We start from the raw sequence: 20,617 nt of genomic DNA on the forward strand, positions 1-20,617 counted from the left end.
CAGAAAGGTGTTACCCAGCGAAAAATTGCAAAGACTTTGCATCTATCATCATCAACTGTGCATAACATCATCCGAAGATTCAGAGAATCTGGAACAATCTCTGTGCATAAGGGTCAAGGCTGTAAAACCATACTGGATGCCCGTGATCTCCGGGCCCTTAAACGACACTGCACCACAAACAGGAATGCTACTGTAAAGGAAATCACAGAATGGGCTCAGGAATACTTCCAGAAACCATTGTCAGTGAACACAATCCACCGTGCCATCCGCCGTTGCCAGCTGAAACTCTACAGGGCAGAGAAGATGCCATTTCTAAGCAAGATCCACAAGCTCAGGCGTTTTCACTGGGCCAGGGATCATTTAAAATGGAGTGTGGCAAAATGGAAGACTGTTCTGTGGTCAGACGAGTCACGATTCGAAGTTCTTTTTTGAAATCTGGGACCAAAGAGGACAAGGACAACCCAAGTTGTTATCAATGCTCAGTTCAGAAGCCTGCATCTCTGATGGTATGGGGTTGCATGAGTGCGCGTGGCATGGGCAGCTTGCATGTCTGGAAAGGCACCATCAATGAAGAAAAATATATTCAGGTTCTAGAACAACATATGCTCCCATCCAGACATCATCTCTTTCAGGGAAGACCCTGCATTTTTCAACAAGATAATGCCAGACCACATTCTGCATCAATCACAACATCATGGCTGCGTAGGAGAAGGATCCGGGTACTGAAATGGCCAGTCTGCAGTCCAGATCTTTCACCTATAGAGAACATTTGGCGCATCATAAAGAGGAAGGTGCAACAAAGAAGGCCCTAGACGATTGAACAGTTAGAGGCCTGTATTAGACAAGAATGGGAGAGCATTCCTATTTCTAAACTTGAGAAACTGGTCTCCTCGTTCCCCAGACGTCTGTTGAGTGTTGTAAGAAGAAGAGGAGATGCCACACAGTGGTGAAAATGGCCTTGTCCCAACTTTTTGGGGATTTGTTGACACCATGAAATTCTGATTCAACATATTTTTCCCTTAAAATGGTACATTTTCTCAGTTTAAACTTTTGTTCCGTGATTTATGTTCTATTCTGAATAAAATATTAGAAGTTGGCACCTCCACATCATTGCATTCAGTTTTTATTCACGATTTGTATAGTGTCCCAACTTTTTTGGAATCCGGTTTGTACAACTCCCAGCTTTTATAGCACGTTATATGGGCTATCCCAGGACACCACTAACCTCTCCTCCAGGCACAACACAGAAGCTCAGCCCCCTCACAGAAACATCCCATAGGTCTTTCACCAGGGCTCTGCACTGGTCACATGGTTGATGACATCACTAAAGGTCCTTCAGATTTTTTGGCTGACTGATGCACAGGATCCATTTTTTTCCTTTATTTTTCTGTTCTTCTGATAGATCAAAAGAACATAAAAATAATGGTGATGAGAACTCTCCCTTAGTTATACAAATTTACACATATTCTTCCAACAGTATCCTAGTTTTTATTCCCCTAGGATGTGCATATGGTACTTGTTAATATAAGAAACAAACAGTCTGCTGAATATATATAACTTTAAAAAGAAATCTTGTATAACTCGAGCTTTGATGTCCTTGATGTTTGAAATCACTGTACAGCAAGATGAATTGAAAATTTCACAAAGCAAACAATGTAAATTGGCTCCTGGTCATCTACACAAGTTTCACAATAGATAAGAGGTCACGAGCTATGCTGAAATCTCCTAACATTCACCCCATCTCCAACCAGACTGTCAGACATAGGACACATTCTGGCTCCTCCTTTATCTCTCATTGTTATAAGGGAGAACATTTTCCAGACTGAGTGGCAGGGGCATATTGTCCAACATGTGGCTTCTCTCGGTATCCGTTTGCCTGGCAATCTTCAGTTCATCTCTCACATTGCCATCTGAACCGTAAGATACTGACCAATCTAAATTAGCAATTATTATTTGTGGCTAAGTTATGCTTAGAGATGAGCAAATCTCTCTCTCTCTCACTCTCTCATCACAAAAAAATTCAGGCTTGGAAGAATCATACATTTTTTTTAAATTGATGTCAAATTTCTAAATTTTAGAATTTGCCCATCTCCAGTTATGGTATACTGTATGAGTAGAGTAAATAGCTAAGACGTGCCTTCAATGTGTTTTATGTTTGAGTCAATGATGCATGTATGTTGTGCCTCAGTATTCTCCAAATCTGGGGTTCTCTTGTTGTCAGGAAATGCTAAGAGTTGTAGTTCTGCAACAGCTCGAGAGCCGTGGAATGGAGACCACTGCTGTAAGTTATTAACTTGACACAACTTAAGTAACATTCTGTGTAAAACAAGATATCAATTCCATTGTTAATCTGATTTCCACAGAATTTTCTAATAGCCATTGTCTATGTTTTTGTATCCTTACAGCCATTATGCCATCACCTTCCCTGTAAATCTAGCACAGGGGACTGAGGAGAAAGTCTGTGTCACCTTCCTTGATCTGAAGGGTGCTGTTGATTTAAAATTAGAGCTGAAGAAAGATGACCAAGTTCATATTGTGGCTGAAGATAAAATAGACGCTCCTGACTATTCCAAGTGCTATCACTTCCAGGTTTGTATAATCTATATGGTATAATGAATGATAGGTCATCAATATCAGATCAATTGGGGTCTGACACCTCCCGATCAGCAGCCGCCGGAAGTAGACGTTTCATCCACTGTGTTGCGACTGGAAATCTCTTTAAATAGTGTTCAGAGTACAATTATTTGAAAACAAGTATTGACTGGAAAACAATATATAGGGGTGGGGATTTATCAAAGCTTGTGTAAAGAAAAAGTGTCTTAGTTTCCCAAAGCACCAATAAGATTTCACAGAGCTTTGTTAAATCTCCCATATAGTGTTTAATATGAGAACCTCAGCCATATATTGTATTCAATGGTAATTAGAACCACATGAGGTATTCAGTATAGTAATTAGAACCTTGTACAGTATTCAATGGTAATCAGATCTATGTATAATTTTCAATATGGTAATCAGCAATATGGTTTTAAAAATGAAAATCAGACCTACAGTATGTATATTTTTTCAATATTGAAATCAGAAACATGTATGGTATTCAGTATGGGAATCAGATCTATGTATAGTATTCAATATTGGCATTGGAACCTTGAATGGTATTCAATATGGTAATCACAACAGTGTATAGTATTTAATATAGAAATAAACACCATGTATCGTATTGTTCAGTGAAGCATTTGAAGCGGAAAGTGGTACGAAGTTTAGGAAGACTTCGATTCACAACGAATCTGAATTTCCTCACACAACAAATCCATTTTTCCAAAAATTTGGGCTACACATATTTCAAAGCAAATGTAAGAAGCCTGAGAATGTGAAATCACCCATAATGCCTTGCAGCCAGCCAATCCACTGATAGCCAGCCCCTTTGATATCACAGCCCTATAAAACCCTCATCCTGCGTTGTCCTGTGAGATGAGCATAGGGAGAGACGTGGCAAGCGCTCATGCACTAGGGACAGTGTGGCTGAAAACGATTAATAGAAGAATATTGGAAATGGAGAGTGCAGGGAGAGTGCAGGGAGAGTGCAGGGAGACTCATTCTGCGTCAGTTTTATTTATTTATTCCTGTATTTACTTATTCCTTCATCAGCCATAAACTAATATATGCAATTTAATACCAATAAGATGGAAGCCTTTATTATTCCACTGCCAGCGTGCCATCCAGTCTGCACCCCTTTGGGGGGGCCAGGTCTTGATGATCACCATCCTCCTCATGCAGAAAGAGGGGGAGCTGGATGTTCCTGATTAGTGATGTCGCGAACATAAAATTTTCCGTTCGCGAACGTGAATTTTCGCAAATGTTCGCGAACGGGCGAACCGGGCGATCCGCCTTAGACTTCAATAGGCAGGCGAATTTTAAAACCCATAGGGACTCTTTCTGGCCACAATAGTGATGGAAAAGTTGTTTCAAGGGGACTAACACCTGGACTGTGGCATGCCGGAGGGGGATCCATGGCAAAACTCCCATGGAAAATTACATAGTTGACGCAGAGTCTGGTTTTAATCCATAAAGGGCATAAATGACCTAACATTCCTAAATTGTTTGGAATAACATGCTTTAAAACATCAGGTATGATGTTGTATCGATCAGGTAGTGTAAGGGTTACGCCCGCTTCACAGTGACAGACCAAACAGTCCATTTGCACAACCGCAAACTCCCCATTTGCACAAGGTTGGATAACAAGCTAGCCATGTCCCGTTCCTTGTCCTTACTGATGTCATTGAAGGTCTCTTCCTCCACCCAGCCACGTACAACACCAAGGGTCCACGAAAGGTGACAACAAGCCCCCTGGGACGCCTGCTGTGTTTGGTCTTCCACCTCCTCAAAGCCACCTTCCTCCTCTGACTCCTCTTCTTCAGACTCCTCTCTCTGCGTTGCCTCTCTCTGCGTTATTATAAGGTGTGTTAAGTAGTACTATTCCTATCAGTTTAATCCCTGTTACGTCCACTAGTATTATTAATTATTATTATAAGGTGTGTTAAGTAGTACTATGCCTATCAGTTTAATCCCTGTGTATATGGCATCGATTTTAGGAACCGGGAGATGGAAAAAGATGCTTGGTCGGTCCTCCTACTTCAAATTTGGGGCACTGCGCGTGCAATCTAATGTGCCACCAGATATGAGTGGTGTGTTAAGTAGTTCTATTCTTATCAGTTTAATCCCTGTTATGTCCCCTATCAGGGGACGTATATATGGCATTGATTTTAGGAACAGGGAGATGGAAAAAAATGCTTGGTCGGTCCTCCTACTTCAAATTTGGGGCACTGCGCGTGCAATCTAATGTGCCACCAGATAGTTGTGGTGTGTTATGTTGTTCTATTCTTATCCGTTTAATCCCTGTTACGTCCCCTATCAGGGGACGTATATATGGCATTGATTTTAGGAACAGGGAGATGGAAAAAGATGCTTGGTCGGTCCTCCTACTTTAAATTTGGGGCACTGCACGTGCAATGTAATGTGCTACCGGATATGAGTGGTGTTAAGTAGTTCTATTCTTATCAGTTTAATCCCTGTTACGTCCCCTATCAGGGGACGTGTATGGAATAGGTTTTAGACAACCGCAAAGAGTTCTCAATAGTTGACACACTCATGACATAAATTGTATACATCTATGCGTCAATCTTGGTGTAGTTATGACTGTGCTCGTGCGCACGTTTGGGAGATTGCAGGCGATGGGGGTTTTACAAAGCCTATGGTCGTGCTGAGGTAGTTCAGTGACAGTTAAGTGACCCAGAAAACAATGATTCTGCAGTGTGGGCCCATTGTTGGCCTAGTAGGCTTTAATGATCACCTTAGATGATCACAAAGAAAATTAATGTTTTTTCTATGCAAAATTATCCAGCCGATAGCTTTTGGTCTGTTCACAATGAAGCAACGAGATCATCTGGGGTGTGCCAACATTGCCATTGCCAACACACTCATAGAGGTGGTCGCATCATTGTTATACCTGCCCTGACCGTGCTTTGCAGACCAGGTATCAGTGGTCAGATGGACCTTGCCCCAACACTGTGTGCCAGACATGCCATTACTTCCTTTTGCACAATCGAGTACAGATTGGGGATTGCCTTTTGTGCAAAGAAATTTCGGCCGGGTACCTTCCACTGCGGTGTCTCAATAGCTACAAATTTTTGGAACGCCTCAGACTCCACCAGCTTGTATGGTAAAAGCTGGCGGGCTAAGAGTTCAGACAAGCCAGCTGTCAGACGCCGGGCGGGGGGGGGGGGGGTGACTTTGTGACATTGGCTTCTTACGCTCAAACATGTCCTTGACAGACACACTGCTCAAGGCGAGAGACGGAGTGGCGGATGGTTAAGAGGGGGCAATGAGGACAGCAGTGGTTGACGTGGCTGAAGATGCTGGACCAGGAGGAGGATGGTGGCTTTGAGTTTGTGTGCTGCTTGTACTCATGTGTTGATCCCATAGGCGTTTGTGATGTCCGATCATGTGCCTTCGCAAAGCAGTTGTACCTAGGTGGGTGTTGGACTTCCCACGACTCAGTTTCTTTTGACACAGGTTGCAAATGACATTGCTGTTGTCAGAGGCAGACACACAAAAAAAATGCCACACTGCTGAGCTCTGCAATGATGGCATTCTGGTGGTGGCAACAGCATGCGTTGATTGGCGTGCTGTCTGGCTGACCCCGGGTGCCGATGCATGCTGTCTGACTGTGCCACTAGCTCCTTGCGACGACCTCCCCCTGCTTCCAACTCGTCTCCTCCTCCTCTCTGTCTCCCCATATGAACTTTCCCCCTGTTCTTCTTCTCTTCGAGCGGGCACCCACGTGACATCCACGGACACATCGTCATCATCAACCGCTTCACTTGTATCTGACAACTCAGCAAAGGAAGCAGCAGCGGGTACAACATCATCATTATCACACCGTACGTCCATGTGTGTAATGCTGCCTGACTGAGACATATCCCTGTTATCTACATCCTCTGGCAATAATGGTTGCGCATCACTCATTTCTTACAACTGATGTGTAAATAACTCCTCTGACAGATCAAGTGAAGCAGCTGTGGTGCTAGTGTTGGTGGTGGCGGCAGGCGGGCGAGTGGTAACTTGAGAGGTGCCCGAAGCTAAGCTGGAGGAGGATGGTGCGTCAAGGTTCCGAGCGGAAGCTGTAGAAGATTGGGTGTCCTGTGTTAGCCAGTCAACTATGTCCTCAGAACTTTTCGAGTTCAGGGTATGTAGCCTCTGAACACTGGGCATTATTCTAGGGCCAAAGAGAATCACAGCACCATGACCACGACGGCCCCTGCGGGGTGGCCTGCCTCTGCCTGTCATTTTTTTTTACATTAGTTAAGTTGTACTATGCGTGCAAGCTACTGTGACACCAGATATGAGTGGCACTGTGCACTGGCAGAAGTTGGCAGAGTAGACGCTGTAGGCCTGACACACACGCTTGCAGACAACTAACTGCTATTCAATCTATTACAGTCAAAATTGTATTTTTTATTTTTTTATGTGCACTACTGTTACACCAGATATGAGTTGCACTGGTGTGACACTGTGCCCTGGCAGGCCCTGAAACGCACACGTGTGAAGGAAAATGACTGCTATTATATTACAGTCAAAAAATTATATATTTTTTTTAAATGCAAGCTATTGTGACACCAGATATGAGTGGTGGCACTGGGCAAGTGGGCACGGTATACGCTGTGAGCCTGACACACACGATGGCAGGCAGGCAACTGCAATTAGATTACACAGGGGGGAAAAAATCAGACTGATTATTACAGTCAAAAAAGTTTTTGTTTTTTTTAAATGCAAGCTATTGTGACAACAGATACGAGTGGTGGTACTGGGCAAGTGGGCACGGTATACGCTGTGAGCCTGACACACACGCTGGCAGGCAGACAACTGCTATTAGATTACACAGGGAAAAAAAAAGCAGACTGATTATTACAGTAAAAAAAGTTTTGCTTTTTTTTAAATGCAAGCTATTGTGACACCAGATATGAGTGGTGGCACTGGGCAAGTGGGCACGGTATATGCTGTGAGCCTGACACACACGCTGGCAGGCAGGCAACTGCAATCAAATTACACAGGAAAAAAAAAAAAAAGCAGACTGATGTTCTAGCCCTAAAAAGGGCTTTTTGGGGTGCTGTCCTTACAGCAGAGATCAGATGAGTCCTTCAGGACTGTAGTGGACACTGAATGCACTGGCCTAGCTATCGATTTCCCTATTAAATCAGCAGCAGCTACACTGTCCTTCCTCTCACTAAGAATGCAGCTTCCGAATGAATCTAAAATGGATGCTGTCCAGGAGGTGGGAGGGTCTGGGAGGGAGGGTATGCTGCTCATTGGCTGGAATGTGTCTGATGACTGTGAGGTACAGGGTCAAAGTTTACTCAATGATGATGTATAGGGGGCGGACCGAACATCTCATATGTTCGCCCGCCACGGCGAACGCGAACAAGCTTTGTTCCTTGGGAACTATTCGCCGGCGAACTATTCAGGACTCTATTCCTGATGACATATTCTCGATATTAGATGATATGGAAAAGCAGATGGCAGAAGAAGGACTCCCACCTGTAGGGCAGGAGATCGCTGGGGTTGGAGAAGCGGGTATGCCAGAGGTGATTAACATTCTATGATTACTGTTAAATAGCCTGCAGGAGATTGCAGGCCAGAACAGCAATAATATGCATATTGTCCAAACCAGCCAAACCCCATACCAGCAACAGCCCCTGTTCAAAGGTGCCGCGCGGCCATTAACAATGAAGAAGGACTATACAGTGCGGTCTTCATTATTAAAAGAAAGGCAGCTGCATGTTCAGCCATTAATCCCCTCCTCCTCAGTCATATATCTGGCTGTAAAACAATGGGTTGCTGCAGAAGCCTCGCTGTTGTGTCCAGTGTCCACAGTAGGACAACAAGATAATTAAAGGGCTTGTCTCACTTCAGCAAATGGCATTTATCATGTACAGAAAGTTAATACAAGGCACTTACTAATGTATTGTTATTATCGATTTTGCTTCCTTTCCTGGCTTGATTAATTTTTCCATCACATTATACACTGCTCATTTCTATGGTTACAACTAGAGATGAACGAATCGAAGTTGACGAAGTGGAATTCGATCCGAATTTCAGGAAAAATTTGATTTTCACTGAAGCCGAATTTCCTCTCGCTTCGTGGTAACGAATCAAATTTTTTCCTAAAATGGCTGCTGCACGTGCGAGAACAAGGAGAAAGGAACTCTGGTTAGGCGGGATCACCCATAATGCCATGCATGCATGCAGCCAATCAGCAGCCAGCCAGCCCTGTGATGTCACAGCCCTATAAATAGCGGCAGCCATCTTAGATTCTGCCATTTTGCAGTGTACTGAGTGCAGGGAGAGATGTCAGCAGGCGCTAGGGACAGTGATAGAAAAGACTTTAAAGTGCTGAAAAGGCGATTTACAAGAGCAGGGAAAGAATTTTCAAGGTGTAGGGACAGGATAGGAAGGAATCATTCCACAGCATTTATGTTGAACAGGGTTCAGTAGGGGAGGTTACAGACTGGGTAATAGGAACAATCCTATTACACCTTGCTGCACTGACTGGGGATCCAATTTGCCATTATACAGCTCTGTAATTCTAGCAAACTGTTCTTATCAGGCCTCCTGCACACGAACGTATTTTTTTGTGGTCCGCAAAAACGGGTCCCGTTTTTCCGTGATCCGTGACCGTTTTTTCGTCCGTGGGTCTTCCTTGATTTTTGGAGGATCCACGGACATAAAAAAAAAGTCGTTTTGGTGTCCGCCTGGCCGTGCGGAGCCAAACGGATCCGTCCTGAATTACAATGCAAGTCAATGGGGACGGATCCGTTTGACGTTGACACAATATGGTGCCATTTCAAACGGATCCGTCCCCATTGACTTTCAATGTAAAGTCTGGAGTCCCTTTTATACCATCGGATCGGAGTTTTCTCCAATCCGATGGTATATTTTAACTTGAAGCGTCCCCATCACCATGGGAACGCCTCTATGTTAGAATATACTGTCGGATATGAGTTAGATCGTGAAACCTCATTTTCGACAGTATATTCTAACACAGAGGCGTTCCCATGGTGATGGGGACGCTTCTAGTTAAAATATACTACAAACTGTGTACATGACTGCCCCCTGCTGCCTAGCAGCATCCGATCTCTTACAGGGGGCCGTGATCAGCACAATTAACCCCTCAGGTGCCGCACCTGAAGGGGTTAATTGTACTTTCATATCCCCCTGTAAGAGATCAGGGCTGCCAGGCAGCAGGGGGCACACCCCCCCCCTCCCCAGTTTGAATATCATTGGTGGCCAGTGCGGCCCCCCCCCTTCCTCCCTCTATTGTAATAATTCGTTGGTGGCACAGTGTGCCCCCCCCCGCCCCCCCCTTCCTCCCTCTATTGTAATAATTCGTTGGTGGCACAGTGTGCGCCCCCCCCCTTCCTCCCTCTATTGTAATAAATCGTTGGTGGCACAGTGTGTGCCCCCCATTGCCCCCCCTCCCTCTATAGCATTAACAACATTGGTGGCCAGTGTGCGGCCTCCCATCTACCCCCCCCCCCCCCATCATTGGTGGCAGCGGGTTACTAGCAATAGTACAATAGTAAAAGATTCATACTTACCTGGGAGCTGCGATGTTCGTGTCCGGCCGGGAGCTCCTCCTACTGGGAAGTGACAGTTCATTTAGCAATGCGCCGCATAGACCTGTCACTTACCAGTAGGTGGAGCTCCCGGCCGGACACGAACATCGCAGCAGCCGGTAAGTATGAATCTTCTACTATTGTACTATTGCTAAGTAACCATGGCAACCAGGACTGTAGTAGCATCCTGGTTGCCATGGTTACCGATCGGAGCCCCAGCGATTAAACTGGGACTCCGATCGGAACTCCGCTGCCACCAATGATGGGGGGGGGGGGGAGATGGGAGGCCGCACACTGGTCACCAATGTTGTTAATGCTATAGAGGGAGGGGGGGGCCGATGGGGGGCGCACACTGTGCCACCAACTAATTTTTACAATAGAGGGAGGGGGGGGGGCGCACTGGCCACCAACCTATTATTACAATAGAGGGGGGGGGCCGCACTGGCCACCAATGATATTCAAACTGGGGAGGGGGGGGAGGGTCTGCCCCCTGCTGCCTGGCAGCCCTGATCTCTTACAGGGGGCCGTGATCAGCACAATTAACCCCTTCAGGTGCCGCACCTAAAGGGGTTAATTGTGCTGATCACGGCCCCCTGTAAGAGATCGGGTGCTGCCAGGCAGCAGGGGGCAGTCTTGTACACAGTTTGTAGTGTATTCTAACTAGAAGCTCCCCATCACCATGGGAACGCTTCTGTGTTAGAATATACTGTCGGTTCTGAGTTTTCACGAAGTGAAAACTCAGCTTTGAAAAAGCTTTTATGCAGACGTATCTTCGGATCCGTCTGTATAAAAACTAACCTGCGGCCACGGATCACGGACACGGATGACAATCTTGTGTGCATCCGTGTTCTTTCACGGACCCATTGACTTGAATGGGTCCGTGAACCGTTGGCCGTGAAAAAAATAGGACAGGTCATATTTTTTTCACGGCCAGGAAACACGGATCACGGATGCGGCTGCAAAACGGTGCATTTCCCGTTTTTTCCACGGACCCATTGAAAGTCAATGGGTCCGCGAAAAAAAAACGGAAAACGGCACAACGGCCACGGGTGCACACAACGGTCGTGTGCATGAGGCCTTAGGGTGCAAATGCTGTTTGATACAGCCATTAACAGGGTTTATTACAAGGAAATATTTGAACGTCTTATTTGCCCTTGTGCAGTGGAGTTATATGTTCTAAAGCATTTTCTGGCTTGTATTAGTGGGGGGAAAAGGACTTATTAGCCGTTGTGTGGTGAAGTGAGAATATTACAGCCATTTTTGCCGTGTATTAGTGGCAAAACAAAAATATATTTGCCGCTCAGCAGTGCAGTTATACGTTTTAAAGCCTTTAGTGGCGTGTATTAGCAAAAAAAAGAAAATATATATTTGCCGGTCAGTAGTGCAGTTATTTGTTTTATAGCCTTTTGTGGCATGTATTAGCGAAAAAAGGAAAAATATATTTGCCAATCAGCGGTGCAGTTATCTGTTCTAAAGCCATTTTTGCCATGTATTAGTGGCAAAAAATATATATATTTGCCGATCAGCGGTGCAGTTATCTGTTCTAAAGCCATTTTTGCCGTAAATTAATGGAAAAACAAAAATATATTTTCCGCTCAGTGGTGCAGTTATATGTGTTAAAATCTATTGTGGTGTGTATTAGCGAAAAAAGGAAAAATATATCTGCCGATCAGCAGTGCAGTAATCTGTTCTAAAGCAATTTTTGCCGTGTATTAGTGGCAAAATAAAAATATATTTGCTGCTCAACCGTGCAGTTAAATGGTCTAAAGCGCTTTTTGGCATTTATTAGTGGCACAAAAAAATAATTTGCCGTTGTGTGGTATAGTGAGAAAATTACAGCCCTTTTTGGCGTGTATTAGTTGAAAAAAAAAAGGTGAAGTGAGAAAATTACAGACTTTTTTGGGGTGTTTTAATTTCTTTTTAATTTATTTTTTTGATCTAACAGTATGTCAGGCAGAGAAGTGCCAGACCCTGCTCAGGGGAGTGGTAGATGTCTTAATGTTTCTGGCGCAGGCACAGGTCGCAGAAGAGTAAGGGGGCGTGGCAGCAGCGGTCACTTTCAGAGGCCTAAGCTCCCAGTGTCAGCTAGCAGTCGTGTCGTGACCAGCAACCCAGCGGTTCTTGAACGGTTAACTCGGTCATCCACTTCGTCCCAAGTGACATCAGACACCCCCAGCTAAAAGTCAGTGGGTTTGTCAGACACAACCCTTAGTTGACATGGCCCGGGTGCAGTCCCTGTGCCCTCACCTGTCCTCAACCTGCCTCTGTTTTTTTCTGTCTCCTCAGCCACAGAAGTATCATATGCTGTGGGCTCAGCCCCACTTTTCAACAAGGATGAGCTACTAGAGGTCAGTCAGCAGCCACTGGCCAGCAAAGTAGTGATGAGGAGAGTGGCGTGGGAGCTGGCGGTCAGGCTCCTGACCTAGAGACGGTTAAGGAGGACATCAGTGACATGCAGACAGTACTCGATGATGATGATGATGTAGCAGATCGCACTTGGGAGCCAGGTGACGAAGGGGCTTCATCATCGGGAAAAGAGAGTGGCAGCTTGCCCGTGAGGCAGCAGCAGAGCCAGCAATTCACTAGCGTGGCCGGGAGTCAGCAGGGTGGCAGCAGTGGGAGGTCGCCAGCGAAACGTGCCAGGGGTAGACCACCCGCTTCGCAGGAGCCTACCTGGCTGGAAAGAAGTGGTGCACAGGTTCACGGAAGCAGCAGCAGTAGCAGTCAGTCAGTGCGTAGTGTTGGGGGTAAAATCACCTACTCTGCGGTGTGGCAGTTTTTTGTTAAGCCGGCGGAGGAGGTTAACATGGCCATTTGTAGAATCTGTGGGCAGAAGATGAAGCGTAGCCAGGATGCCAATGATGGCACCATGGCCCTGCGTCAACATATGCAGCATCACCATAAAGTGGCCTGGGAGAACTGTGGCTCAGATGTGGTGCTCTATCCTGCCGCAGCAACCGGTGCATCACCCAGAGGCATGCACCCGGTTTCAGGCAGTCAAGGCTCCACCACATCAACCAAAGGAAGCTGTCTGTCCTTCCCATCATCTGCTGGTCCTGATGTTCCTGCTCCTCCTCCTACTCCTCATCAGTCATTCCATCAGCGATCGATTACCGAAGTGATTGCCAAGAGACAACAGTATGCTTGCACTAATCCAATGGAGCAGAAGCTGAATGTGCTCCTGTCCAAGTTACTGGTGCTGCAGGCCCTCCCTTTACAAGTGGTGCACTCAGCACCTTTCAGAGAACTGAGCCGAGGAGGAGAGTCCCAAGCTTTCATTTCTTTGCCAAAAAGGCAGTACCAGCCCTGCACACCTATGTAGAACAGAAGGTGGGCCAGTCCTTGAGCCTGTCGTAGTGTGCCAAAGTGCACGGCAGTGCCACTCGTACACCGCAAAGCACACCCTCCTTGAGCTGCAGCGGCAGAACAGCATCCCCCAACATAGGCTGATATGCAACGTTTCCACCCGGAATTCCACTCTCCATATGTTGGACCAACTGGATAAACAGAGAAAGGCCATAAACGATTTCTTGATGACCGCAATGGACAGGAGTACTCCCCTATGTAACTTTGATGTCAGCCAGTGGCAGCTCATGTGTGACACCTGCCGATTGTTTAGGCCCTTTGAGGAGGGCACGTTATTTGTCAGTCGCCAGGACTACAGGATGAACAACGTCATTCCACTGCGTCATGTCCTGGAACAGATGCTGGTAAATCTGACTGGTTAGGGGACTGGAGACATTGCCCCTAGATCTCACGGCCCTGTGGAGGCTGAACTGGAGGAGGAGGAGGACATCGGGGCACAAGCAATGTGTAGCAAAATGGGTGGTTTTTCCACTAAGGTGACAGGAGGAGCAGAAGGAGACGTAAGGCGATGAGGAAGACGAGGCAGAGGACCCAGGCACATCGTGGCAGTATGCAGTAGAGATGGAAGCAGGGATTTCCTCCCATTCACTTGCACAAATGGTCCAATACATGCTCACTTGCTTGCATAGTGACAGCTAAATTGTCACCATTCGGCAGAGGGATGACGTCTGGCTCTCCACCTTGTTGGACCCTCGCTACCAGTCCAAAAAGGGGGCCTTTTTTACACCGGGTGATAGGGAGGACAAACTGACCTACTATAGAGACATCCTATGTAGTGAGTTGGCGGATGCCTATCTGCGCCATCGTCCATCCTCACAGGTCTGACCGTGGCGGCCCTCTGTGCTCACGTTCCTCTGCCATGGCTGCTGTGTGTCACGGATGGTGTTGCAGAAATCTGGAACTTAGAAATAAACATCCGACTGGCTTGACCCCAAACTAAGGAGCATATGGGTGAGCCCTATAAAACCCCTAGAGCTCTACCTGACTGCTATGCCCATGCAAAGGTCTTTATGGTAGACGATTGCATGCCCACGTACCTAGACTGTGTGACACCTGAAAACCCTATAATAGTGAGGGGACACGACCACCAGCTCCCTGCACTTAATACGGACGGAGTCAGGGTCACCTAGAATCAAGCCAGCAAGGAAACACAAATAAAGGAAAAAGACTTATCTGAGGAATCAGCAGTAGCAACCTCCAGCAGTGAACAACTCATCCAGGAAGAAGTATAAACCGCAAAGTGAGGCAGTATGGGAGGGAATATAAAGGGAGACAATTAGTGTAAATAGGTGACAGCTGGGAGAAGGAAAGGAGATGACAAAGTGAAACCAAAACAAAGAACATCATGCAAGAGGTAGAGAAGAACGTCTAACAGACCTTCTCACAGAACTGGTGGTGACACTATGGCAGGGTGGGGGGTAGGAGCAGTTCCAGCTCCCTCAGCAGCAACTTGAGTCTAGAGTCGCTGATGAGCAGCTTTTTTCACCCGCCTACTCAGCAGCAGCAGCAGCTAGACCTGGAGCAGGACCTCAACCAGCAGGTGGTGGCATACTTGGACAGCACCCTGCCACCCCATATTGAAGATCTGCTGGACTACTGGGCAGCCAAACTGGATTTGTGGCTGCAGCTAGCAGAGTTTGCCCTGGAAAAGCTGTCCTGCCCGGCCAGTAGTGTGGCATCAAAGTGGGTATTTAGTGCGGTGGGGACCATAGTTACCCCAAGAAGAACTTTCCTGTCCACCCAAAATGTGAATAGACTGACCTTTCTCAAGATGAATCAGGCGTAGATCAGCCAGGATTTCCACCCACCAATGCCTGATGCATTAGACTAGATCATCCATGGTGCCACACCAACACTTTGACAAAAGAGACCGGTTTCTTCTGGCTACCTGCCTCAGCTACTATTCTGATGCTGTCACCCGCCTGATGCCACACATCTGATGCCAAATGCTCCGTCTTTTACCCACCGTCTTCTGCGGTTACTGGTATTGCCACCCACCTCCACACTATGTCACCTTGCCACTCTGTGGCCTCCTGATGCCGCTGATACCTCCACACTATGTCACCTTGCCACTCTGTGGTCTCCTCATGCTGCTGCCACCTTGCCACACTATGTTACCTTGCCACTGTGTGGCCTCCTGATGCTGCTGCCACCTCCACACTATGTCACCTTGCCACTCTGTGGCCTCATGATGCTGCTGCCACCTCCACACTGTCATTGTGCCACTCTGTGGCCTCCTCCTGATGCTGCTGCCACCACATCCACACTCTGTCATTGTGTCTCTCTGTGGCCTCCTCCTGATGCTGAAGCCACCCCCAGACTATGCCATTGGGCCACTCTGTGGTCTTCTCATGCTGTTTCCACCTCACCACTATGTCATAGAGCCACTCTGTGGACTTATCATGCTGTTTCCACACTCTCCACTTCATGACTGGGCCACTATTTTGCCTTTCGGCCTGGCTGACATCATCATTTATTTGACCCTTCTTCTGATCTGTCAGAAAGAAGGATAAATAAGACGCACAACGGATCCTGTCTGAGTAGCGGCTGTGAGGCCGGTATGGTCCCATCAGAATTGACTTGTGATTTGGTAGCCAAAAGCAGGAGTGGGTACAAAACACAGAAGACATTCAAAAATTCCATTCATGTGTCATCTCTGTTTTGTATCCACTCCTTTTTTTTTGCATTAGCAATACTGATGGATTACTGACCAAATGCTGACTGAGTGAAGGCGGATGCTCCCCAGACAGGATCCGTTTTTTGTGGGTTATTGTTCTGACGGATCAGAGGAAGGGCAGAATAATTAGTGACGTCAACAGAAACTTACTGCTGACAACCTCTCCACTCTGTCTGGGGGAACTCTACTTGTATAAGCGTTTAATAGAACAGGTTTTGTAGATATCTATGTGGAATCAGCTGATGACGGTGTTAAAGGAGTGCGCTTCTTCTTGGCACTAACAACGACCTGTAAGGCTGAGTTCATACTTGAGTTATTTGGTCAGTTTTGGCCCCGTGACTGCCAAAATAAGTGTCACGGACGTTTCCATGGCAGGTACCAGGAGATCGGAGAGACTGGCAACTTGTGGGTTAAATTGACAAGTTCACTGTGGATCTTATTGTGTCTGTGTTTTGGTGAATGCGACACCCCTTGCTTCAGGTGTTGCTTGTTGGTAAACTACCTTTCCCATAAGTAGCAGCTTCTCACTCTTGGAGGTGCGGTTTATAGATTTTCTTCCTGCCTTCTAACTAATCACAGGAATGCGAGATGCACTTGCATAGGGGGGAATAGAAATATATCACTGAGCGTAAACCCCTAAAATTTAACTTTTTATAATATTCAGATAAAATAATAACCAAACCCCAAAACTCTTATATATATTATAAAGATAAAATAGCCTAATATCTGATACCTACACTCAAGATACAAAAGTCAGTGTAGTACATACATCATATTATACAGCAGCAGAGAACAGTAACCAGCATAACGTCTGCACATTTGATAAAACTTGGAACATGCAGTTAAAGAGGACCTTTCACCTTTAAAAACATTGTGAACTAAGTATGCTGCCATGGAGAGCGGCGCCCGGGGATCTCACTGCACTTACTATTATCCCTGGGCGCCGCTCCGTTCTCCCGTTATCCCCTCCAGTATCTTTACTCACTAAGTTATAGTAGGCGGTGTCTGCCCTTGTCCTGTGGGCGTCTCCTTCTCCTAGGCTGTAGCGCTGGCCAATCGCAGCGCACAGCTCACAGCCTGGGAGAAAAAAACCTCTCAGGCTGTGAGCTGTGCGCTGCGATTGGCCAGCGCTGCAGCCTAGGAGGGGGAGACGCCCACAGGACAAGGGCAGACACCGCCTACTATAACTTAGTGAATAAAGATACCGGAGGGGATAACGGGAGAACGGAGCGGCGCCCAGGGATAATAGTAAGTGCAGTGAGATCCCCGGGCGCCGCTCTCCATGGCAGCATACTTAGTTCACAATGTTTTTCAAGGTGAAAGGTCCTCTTTAAATAACCAGAGGTTGTTTGTTTTAAAAACTCAGGGTTACTTGTAAACAGGCGGTCTCAAGATATTGAAAGACTCACGGTTACTTGTTACCAGGTGGTCTGTAGGCCAGCAGCCAAAGAAATGGGGTTGGGAAGATGTCCTCTCCCTGAGTTGTCCCTGCCGGCTACCCCTGCCTAAAAGCAGAGCACCCGCCCCGATAGGGGGCGACCCCACTTCTCGGTTGCTAAACCCTCAAAGACCCTAAGTGTCCCTACTAGCATAAAACACTGTTCTCTGCTGCTGTATAATATGATGTATGTACTACACTGACTTTTGTATCTTGAGTGTAGACATCAGATATTAGGCTATCTATTTTATCTTTATAATATATATGAGTTTTGGGGTTTGGTTATTATTTTATCTGAATATTATTAAAAGTTAAATTTTAGGGGTTTACGCTCAGTGATATATTCCTGCCTTCTAACTAGCTGGTTGGTTGTACTCTGTGGTGCTTCTGGAGTTGCCAGTTTCCTACTTTCAGATAAGTCTTGTCTGTTCTTATTGTTTTGTGTTTGTTATATTCCCTATTGTTTGTATCTGGGCCTGAGACAGAGAATTCCATTCGGCCATCTGGGGAGGAATGGGTTGTCTCTGGTCCTAACCTCATTCCAGGGCCTTATAGGGATATAAGGGCCTAGGTATATAGCATATGAATATTCCTACCTTCAAGGTCTATTTATATTGATAGGTAGTTACGGCCCGGATTAGGGTTGTTTAGGGGGTGACCTGTTTCTTCCCTAGTTTCCAGGCTAAGTTACTGATCCCCTTCCCTCCTGTGTATAGTGTGGAGTTTTCCCCCTCCACTGATCGTGACAATAAGTGAAGTGTGCAGTGATTCTAAGAGCTACGTCATCTGTATGTCATACGGACTCACAGTATTATTTTACTACCAAAGCAGACTTCCTATGCGTGTGCGAGGCACATTGTTCTACACCACTATAAAGGCTCTCTGCAGCCAGGAAATAGCCATTTTTAACGCGATTCGCCGCAAATAAATTCGGATCGAAACAAAGTTTTCCCAAAACAAATTGGCGAATCAAATTTTTTAAAAATTTGCTCATCTCTAGTTACGACCACCCTGAAATCCATCAGTGGTGGTCATGCTTGCACACTATAGGAAAAAACACCAACCTATCTGCGTTCCCACGGTCCGGGCCACCAGGGAGACTGACGCTTTTTCCTATAGTGTGCAAGCATGACCACCACTGATGGATTGCAGGGTGGTCTGTAACCATGGAAACAAACAGTGTATAATGTGAGGGAAAAATGAGTCCAGCCAGAATGAGCCTTAAACAAGTTATACAAATATATACTGTAATATATATATATATATATATATATATATATATGTATATACTGTATCTGTGTGGGTTTTCTAACTAGCCATAGAGAAGTGCATAGCCTCTAAAGTTCAAAGAACAGGGAATTGATGCCGAAAAAACACAAATTTCCTTTTCTTTTTTCATTTTAGGTTCCTGTCATTAAAGAAGATCTATCGGTCTGGTCACTTCATCTGACTGCACATGGAGATCACATTGATGTGGATGAGAGCAAGAAGGTTGTCCTTATGCAAATGAAATCTTGCATAATACAAACTGATAAAGTGATCTATAAACCGGGTGATACAGGTGAGGTCTAACAAGTATCAATTGTATTTGGTTTGGTAAGCGGTTAATCTTTTATATAATATGATTAGAGATGAGCGAATCGAATCCAACTAAATGGAATATGATCCGAATTTCCTTGTGCTTTGTGGTAGCGAATAGATTTAACTTTAAATAGTGTAAAAAAATTAAAATAAATCATACTTACCTCCTCCATTTGCTTGCGAGGGGCCAGCCGCTGCCAAACTAGAGACCGAGAGATTAATTGCCAAAGAGAGCAAAACTAACCCTAAAATGTTCTTCAATTATATAAATGTTAAAAAGTATAAATCTGAAGGTGTCGGCCCTATAAAGAGTAATGAGGGGAAAGCAAAGCTGTTAAATATTTTTTTCTCCAATGTATTCACTGAGGAAAATAAACTGTCAGATAAAATGCTGAATGTAAAAATAAATTCCCCATTAAAAGTGTCCTGTCTGACCCAGGAAGAAGTACAAGTGATTTAAAAAAATTTAAAATAGATAAATCGCCAGGGCCGGATGGCATACACCCCCGTATCCTAAGGGAATTAAGTAATGTCATAGCCAGACCCTTATTTCTGATATTTGCAGACTTTATACAGACAGAAAATGTCCCACAGGATTGGCACATAGCAAATGTGGTGCCAATATTCAAAGTAAGTTTAACATCTGTTGTGGGTAAACTGTTTGAAGGTTTTCTGAGAGATGCTATGTTAGAGCATCTCAACGTAAATAGGCAAATAACGCCATATCAGCATGGCTTCATGAGGGATTGGTCATGCCAAACTAATTTAATCAGTTTCTATGAGGAGGTACAGTAGGTGTTTGTGATATTGTGCTTTTAGCACGACAGCGTCGCGCTGATACTCGGCGACATGGTGCCGAGATCTCGCACTCACTGGAATAGTGACAGCACATCCCAGCAAGCGCGTCATAGAAGCGACGGGAGATCCGACTTGGATTCCCGCCAATTCTACACGTGTGCGGCGTTTGTTATGAATCCTGAGGGGGAAGTCCCCGCCGGATTTTAAATAAAAATCCGGCATGGGTCCCCACCTCAGGAGCATACCGGGCCCTTAGGTCTGTTATGGGTTGTAAGGAGAGCCCCCCCTACGCCGAAAAAAACGGCGTAGGGGGTCCCCCTACAATCCATACCAGACCCGTATCCAAAGCACGCTACCCGGCCAGCCAGGAAGGGAGTGGGGACGAGCGAGCGCCCCCCCCCCCCCTCCTGAGCCGTACCAGGCTGCATGCCCTCAACATGGGGGGGTTGGGTGCTCTGGGGCAGGGGGCGCACTGCGGCCCCCCCACCTCAGAGCACCCTGTCCCCATGTTGATGAGGACAGGGCCCCTTCCCGACAACCCTGGCCGTTGGTTGTCGGGGTATGCGGGCGGGAGGCTTATCGGAATCT

General features: G+C 46.1%; 1 protein-coding gene across 1 annotated transcript in view; it reads left to right on the top strand.

Annotated features, from left to right (window-relative positions):
- Positions 1–1,766: 1,766 nt before the first annotated feature.
- The window catches only part of LOC121004849 (murinoglobulin-2-like), a 136,706-nt gene continuing 117,855 nt past the window's right edge, over positions 1,767–20,617 (top strand). Inside the window, exons 1-3 of the mRNA XM_040437240.1 lie at positions 1,767–1,917; positions 2,406–2,589; positions 19,055–19,211. Coding sequence (XP_040293174.1) covers positions 1,850–1,917; positions 2,406–2,589; positions 19,055–19,211 — 409 coding nt within the window. The 5' untranslated portion in view covers positions 1,767–1,849. The remainder of the gene's footprint in view (positions 1,918–2,405; positions 2,590–19,054; positions 19,212–20,617) is intronic.

The sequence above is a fragment of the Bufo bufo genome, chromosome 6 (assembly GCF_905171765.1).
Source record: "Bufo bufo chromosome 6, aBufBuf1.1, whole genome shotgun sequence".
Classification (NCBI taxonomy): domain Eukaryota; kingdom Metazoa; phylum Chordata; class Amphibia; order Anura; family Bufonidae; genus Bufo; species Bufo bufo.